Genomic DNA, 7,323 nt, shown 5'->3' with positions numbered 1-7,323 from the left:
TTGCCTGTTGCTTGGCATTGTGCAAGGGGCTTTACACTCAGATGGTCAGAGTTACACGTTGCGACCAAGAAGTCGAGTGACAGGGACTCCTAGTACGGCAAGCACGCGCGCTCCAGAGACACTGCCGGCCAATAGCAGCAGCTCACGCGTACCAACACTACTATCCACTAGCTGGGCGAACGCCGCAAGGAACAGCAGAGTGCAGATGATAGAGTGTAGAGAGAGAGAGAGAGAGAGAGAGAGAGAGAAGGGCATAGGGAGAAGGAGAGAGAGAAAGAGAGAGAGAGAGAGAGAGAGAGAGAGAGAGAGAGAGAGAGAGAGAGGGAGAGAGAGAGAGGTAACGCGTATTTTTGTATTACATATATTTTTATGTACATATATTTTTATATAGAGACATATTTGTACAATCCAATATTTTGCTACAATGTAACTATATAAATAAAATGCCAGCATCATAATCTCGTAAAACGATTCTTCTTTTCAATAACGCCGAGGTCACTCAATTTGGCAATATTGAGCATCTATAATCAAAAGCGATAAATGTACGTATTAGGGCCCGGAGACACACTTTTTCGTAACAGTAACAGTAAAGATTCGACCAATCGCGTTGCTCGAAACTTTACTGTTACTGTTACGAAAAAGTGTGGGTCTGGGGCTTTAGGCCGATTCTCTTTTGCAACGATAAAATTTTCATACATCTGACTCGCCTTTCTGTCGATTATTCTTACCAGGTGTTACAGATACTATCCAATCGATAAAAGCCCCTGTACGCATCGCGACAGCAGGAGTGTCTGAAGCACAACCAACACCGGAAGATGTAATACCAACCAATACAAGCTTGTGCGTTGTAGGATCTTGCCATAGAAGAGGTCCACCGCTGTCCATCTATGGCACGCAAAGAGAAAGAAATAGAATCTCTATGACTTGCGGATAATTTTTACATCACGATTCTTAAATAATACATTTTACACAAATTTGCCATATCATTTAAGTTCAAAAGATGAAATAACTATCTCTTCACCTGACATGTATCCTTTCCTGGAGTAAAAGTACACATATTACTGTAATTTATACCAGAATAATATTCTTTGCAGTTTTTAAGAGTTATTACATTTAATTTCACTTCTTGAAGCGTAGTCGATTTTTGGCCAGTAAATTCCAGTAAACCCCAGCCTAATGCGAGTGAATGAGATTAAATCATATAATTGTATAGATCGATATCGATAACCGTGGAAATACTCAAGAAATACTAACCCAACACAGTGACGATATCACCAGCAAACGAGTCTTGTTTATGTTGAAATGGTAAGCAGACCGGACCAACTTGAGCGTTATATTCGATTTTACGAGCAATCTTACAAACAGCTACATCGTTGTGAGCATACTGAGCATCTTGCAGGTTACTGAACCCAGGATGAATTGTGCAGTTGTCCAGGCGGAACAGCCTGGTTGCGTTAGTATCCCTACCTACCCGCAATGTATATTACAAGTACAAGTTTTGTTTTGTATAAATCTAATGTAATCTAATAAGATTTATATGTATACACGATATGTGTGTGTGTGTGTGTTTGAAAAGTTGCCAGACTGATTTTTTGAAAGACGTATGCAATTCCTCAAAACCAATACTGAAACTAGATAGTGTCAACCTTTCTGAGTCTCTCATAATTTTTTTATTGCGTTGAGTGCAGTAGTCTTTGGTAGCATTAAAAGATTGTTTGTTTTTGTGCATTTGTCAAGATTTCAAGAACGGAGCAATGGCCTGCGATTAAATTTTGCTTTAAAAGTGGAAAAACTGCGACAGAAACGTATCAAATAATGCGAAAAGCATACGGTAGTGATTGTCTTAATCGTACAGTAGTGTTTCTGTAGTTTAGGCTTTAGGCGATTCAAAGAAGCAGGTCATCAGTCACTCGAAGACAATGAGACAATGCTCATCTTTTTTTATTCGCGTAGTATGGTGCACCGGGAACTTGTATGTACTCCAAGAGCAGACAGAGTCAATTAATGAACTAGATCGACTATCGCTATCGAGATGTTTAGAGATCGACTTTTGAAGCAAATTTGGCGTTCTAGGCCCGAGTTTTACTAATCGGATAAATGATTTCTTCTGCATGACAACGAACCCGCTTGTTCGTTAATCATCGTCTTTCAATTTTTGGTTAAAAAAATGTGACCATCATCACGACCCGCACCCGTCGTATTCGCCAGATTTGATACATTTTTGTTCCCCGAAATAAATTTGGCGATGAAAAAGACTTACACACACACACACATAAAATTACTTTTAAATAAATTTATATTAGAAACAGAAAGTAACTATGAGATATAATTTGATATTATTGCAACTGTAAACAGAAATTTTATTTGCTTTATATCCTTTACTTCTAAATATATATTAATTACATGTGTATAAAAAGATTTTAACAATTACCTGTGGTTGTATCATGTTCACCAACGACTGCGCCCAATATAGTAATGTTTCTTCCATCTATGCAATGGGCTGCCGTTATTACGTACTCTTTAGATATTATGGTACAACCGCAATATATAATTTTGTCTACAGAATTAACGAGGCCACACATCATGGGATATTCATTTACCCCTGTTTCCTTACCGCCTACTATCCTGGTCTAAGTATAAGCAATGCAAATAATGACGGATACTTTATTTTCAATACTTAACTTAGCATTCTTAATAAATTGTTGCATAATTGATTAAAGCCAAATTATTAAGTAACGATAAATAAATAGCAAATAAACTTTCCATAATAAGAAGAAGTAACATCTCACAAAAATTAATTTAAACTTACTACTTTTTTCCAGCCACAATTGCAGTTATTTGACGTTTGAATCTGGCATAAAAATCGACCATTCGAGTTATATTGCGAGTCGAATTTTATAGTCGGATTTGTTCCATTGAGAACAAATGTATTTTTACCACAATAGTTAAATACCTCACCATCAGCAAATAGAATAGAAAGTCTCCCTTGAAAACAGTTAATATTACTCTATAAAAGAATTTATTAAATTATTTCTTCCTTTCTCGTCTTGTTTCTAACAGCTCTGGTAATAATATTATGCTTGAGAACTCAATTAAAGATATGTCTATACATAAATTTCGAAAATATTCATATAACATACTTACCATTTCAATAGAACAGCTTATTTTGGTATTATAGGGACTTGCCATTTTCCAAATGCAATGATTTTCACCATGGTACTCCTTGGGATACTCGGGATTATATACATAATATGTTTGTCCAGCTTCCAAATTTTGAAAATAATTGCAATCAGATTCAACTCCATTTAGTATTGAGAGTGACAGCAATAAGCCGAATAAAACTACCTGGACTAGAATAATTTTACTTGCTTTATAATTATATTGATAAAATTCCGTATTATAATATAGAGTTTTGAATATGGCATTTACGATATTTATTAAGCTCTTTTGACAATATTTACTGATAAAGTTTAACATTTCTTTTTGACTAATAACAAATACGTGATTATAAATTTTTATCTTCTAACCTAGAAGATAAAAATGACAATAAGATAGGTATATGAGAGGGAAGGGGTATATCACCTATACCGTGACCTTGTATGTAACAGTACAGTAACAGTATAGTTTTATAAGTAAATATAAATGGTACCTAATATTCCTGTGTGTGTGTGTGTGTGTGTGTGTGTGTGTGTGTGTATTTGTGTGTATTATTGTATATTATTTATTAAGTATATTGTGTATTGTTTTATTATTGATATGTACACAAATAACAATTAAAGTTTCTTTGAATTGTTCGAAATTACTATAAAAAAAAAGAAACTGAAAATTCGAACATAGGTTATTTACAAAACTATTCTTAAAATCTATATATTAATAATAAAAAAAATGTATTATTAAATCTATAAATTTTCTTAAAATTTATATATTTATTAAATATATTACGTTGCATTATTATATGTTTAAATAATATTAAAAATATATATTTTATAGGAAACGTAGAAATCACTATTTTCATATATTTTCATATATATTACATTAATTGCTTAACAAAAAATTACTTTTTTTCGAGCACAAGAACAAAACTTGTAGCATCCGTTAGTTTTTTGGACACTCTGAATACGATTTCGTTTGCTTATTTACTACATTACGTTACAATTTTGAAAAATTTATAGTTAAAGTTACAAAAATGGGCTATTTTATTAGAGAAATTTAATTCAATCAAAAAATGGAATTTGTTGTGTCGATTATGGTTAAAAAGATATTGATGATTAACGTAGAGTCTATATTGTGTCAAAGATGCGACTTACGCATAGAGCTATTAAGGACCTATAAAATATATTTTAACTGATGTCAAAGTTTATAAATTAAAAATGGCATTATTGGCAAAATGGATTGCAATTAAACTTCTCCAACACGCCACATATCTTAGTCATGATATGCCAAAATACATTAAAATAGCCTATTTTTTGCAACTTTAATTGTAAATTTCTCGAAATTGTGACGTGATGGAGTAATTTGACGGGATCATATTAAGCGTCCAAAAAAACTACCAGATGTCACAAGATTCGTTTTTGTGGTTTTATTGTTAAACAGTGTTATTGATCCAAGTATATTATTTTATTATTACTAATTATTATCACTAAACATATTATTGTATGTAATATAATATACTCTATAAAAATGTATGTGTATGTGCGTGCGCGCGCGTTTGTACAAAGTAGATTGAAATTTAGGCTTAAACATTTAAGCAAAAATAACAATCAAACTTTTTTTGTTGTATAACAAGCGCTCGTTTATCGAGTATAAGTAAATTGAAATTGATAAGAATTACGTTTGCTTCGTAAGCTTTGCTTAGCTGGGTCACATCTGTTTCTTTAAGTTGTAAAGAGGTGAATTATATGAAAGTATTAAAACTAAAATTTTAATATAAAATACTCTGTTGTTATTTTCTAATTTATGTGTATAACTCAACCAAACGTTTGACATACGTATTTAAAATAATACATTATTGCACTACATATATGATGTGAATTTAACAACATTTTATAATTCGCTTGATATCACTATTTTAATTCAATAATTGATAATTTAATAGAGTTAATACACAATTTTAACAATTATTACTATTAACTGTTCCGACTTATCCAATTATTGAACACGAAGACGAATTTCTTGGTTTCGTATCAATTGTACTAACTATTTATTATTATGTTCTACTTTTATACAATTCATTATATACGCATAATTATTTTGACTATACATATGTACACATTCAAACATATACTCTTCTAGTACAGTAATAGTAAAAGTTTGAATACCTGCTTGCATGGTACATCAACCAAAATATTTTAGACTTAAGAAGACATTTCCTTGCGAAGATAAATTACTGTTCTGACAAATAACACACGCTGTACGACATATGCGTCTGCTTTTATTCTGATACAAAGATTAAGTAAACTGAAAACTGATAATATCTCTGGTGTCTTATCTTTACGGTTGTAGCTTGCAATTAGAGCAAAAGCAGATATCTTTGAAATAGCATAAAGGTAATGATGAACTTGATGAGACATGTATCTACATTAAAAGCAGCTCACGTACTTATGTAAAGTGTACTTCACAATATAAGGCTCATTGAAATTAGAAAGGAATTCTAAATAAAATATTTCGCATTTTTTTTTTGCAAAAGGTGTTATTAAATTAATGAGCACCAAAATAATAAGCGCGTACTTTGGCACAAGTTCTATATATTTCATTATAAAATTAAAAAATTTATTTCTTTTTAATGAAAATGTAAATAGTAAATCGTAAATAGAATTTTAATGTGCACAATTTAACTAGATAAATTATATGTATAATGTTGAAGAAGAAACAGGTGCGTGTGTTGGAAAATAAAATCTCCATTGAAATATTGATTAAACGGTATTAGATACATTTACAAATTTTTATTCTCTATAATTCTTCTATAATAGTGATATCCTGCGTAGTAAAAGTTTTCCAAGATTTATTATAATATGTAAAATATTTAAATTTCATTAACGTTGTAGTAGATTGATGTTAGAGCACATTAAGGAAAAGAAATAATGACATTCTTGCAAATGCGGCATAAAAGTGAAGAACGTACATACATATATATATAATATAAAAAAGTGCTCCAAGTAACGTAACAAATAAAACTCCTAATGTTTAATACGTTACTGCTTATGTAATTGTTGAAAATTGTTATTGTGTAGAAATGATAATCTCGTAGAAGTTTGGACTAGTTCACGGCCGATTCAATTGGTGCTAATTTTAACTTTTACGTACATTCTATGCTTCTGTAGAACTTGCAACAAAACTCCATCGTCGGGACACACTAGTGTATCGTAACAAGTAACTTTTGTAAATGATCAAACCGGTAGCTTGCATCGTATAAAGTGTACCGTGTCAAGTGTTTTACTGACAAAATGGCATAAAGAGGCAATTGTTCCTTGTGACGAACATGGGTCGACTGCAGTCCTATCATTTTGCGTACAACAATGATAACGCGCGTAGGCATTCATTTCTATATCGCCTCGAAAATGCACAAATATCTATCAGTCTATACCGTTCTATACTTCTTTTCGCATACGTAATAAACGTACTATCGGTAGACAGTAATTGCAGCGGCAATATATTTTACCTTGTACAAACGTCGCAAATGAACAAAATTTGACAAATATAATTGTGTTTAGAGAGTAAAAAAAAATATTAGCGTGTATAACGAAAAGAAGAAAGTTACATATTAAAAAGATATAAAAGAAATTTGTGTCTAATCTCTCCAATAATAAGTATAACTTACAATTAATTCATCTTTGAAGATCAACTTAATTCTTTATATGTGTAATATGATACTTGACGATCTGAATGCGTATGTGGGAAAAGTAACTTTTCTTGAATCTAAAGTTGTTAAAATTTGTCAAACTCAGTTTCATAAAAATTTTTAAGTAAAATTCATATTTAAACTTTATTCAATCCCACGAATTTTCTTATTATTTCCAAGCTAATTGCTTTGTACCATGTATTTAATGAGCAAACTTTTTTGGCATAGTGTTCTAAGATACAATTAAAAATATTTTTTTGTGAAATGTTCCTTAACTTGAAATACTATTAAATTAAAGTAAAATATAGCTTTTATTAAAATAAATAAGGAATATTATTTTATTCTTCACTTTTGTTTTTGACAGCCTCGAGTAATGTGTGAGAAAGCGTAAATTCCATATCATTTGATTATAATATTATCCTCAGTCCTATTACTCGTGTCCGAGCGTGGTGACTTCTCTCTTCACCTATAATATTATAGGAAAT

The 7,323-nt window shown here is 31.3% G+C and overlaps 1 protein-coding gene across 1 annotated transcript; it reads right to left on the bottom strand.

The window, feature by feature from the left end:
- Positions 1–375: 375 nt before the first annotated feature.
- LOC112467666 (venom serine protease 34-like) lies at positions 376–6,426 on the bottom strand. The gene is made up of 8 exons (XM_025036371.1): positions 6,304–6,426; positions 3,145–3,350; positions 2,810–3,007; positions 2,432–2,630; positions 1,255–1,467; positions 1,022–1,173; positions 729–885; positions 376–521 (listed from the first exon to the last, which is right to left on the bottom strand). The coding sequence occupies exons 1-8, from the start codon at positions 6,338–6,340 to the stop codon at positions 496–498; spliced, it is 1,188 nt and encodes a 395-aa protein (XP_024892139.1). The 5' UTR covers positions 6,341–6,426; the 3' UTR covers positions 376–495.
- Positions 6,427–7,323: the final 897 nt, after the last annotated feature.

This window comes from Temnothorax curvispinosus, unplaced genomic scaffold, assembly GCF_003070985.1.
Source record: "Temnothorax curvispinosus isolate PA1 unplaced genomic scaffold, ASM307098v1 QBEX01001663.1, whole genome shotgun sequence".
Taxonomy (NCBI): Eukaryota; Metazoa; Arthropoda; class Insecta; order Hymenoptera; family Formicidae; genus Temnothorax; species Temnothorax curvispinosus.
Note: the sequence above shows the minus strand (reverse complement) of the source record. Positions and strands in the feature narration are given on the sequence as shown.

Coding starts and splice junctions, on each gene's coding strand:
- LOC112467666 (XM_025036371.1), bottom strand. CDS start 6,340: ATGGAGTTTTGTTGCAAGTTCTACAGAAGCATAGAAT. Junction 3,351..6,303: donor GTTCTACAGAAGCATAGAAT/GTACGTAAAAGT, acceptor AAATTATTCTAG/TCCAGGTAGTTTTATTCGGC. Junction 3,008..3,144: donor TAAGCTGTTCTATTGAAATG/GTAAGTATGTTA, acceptor ATTCTTTTATAG/AGTAATATTAACTGTTTTCA.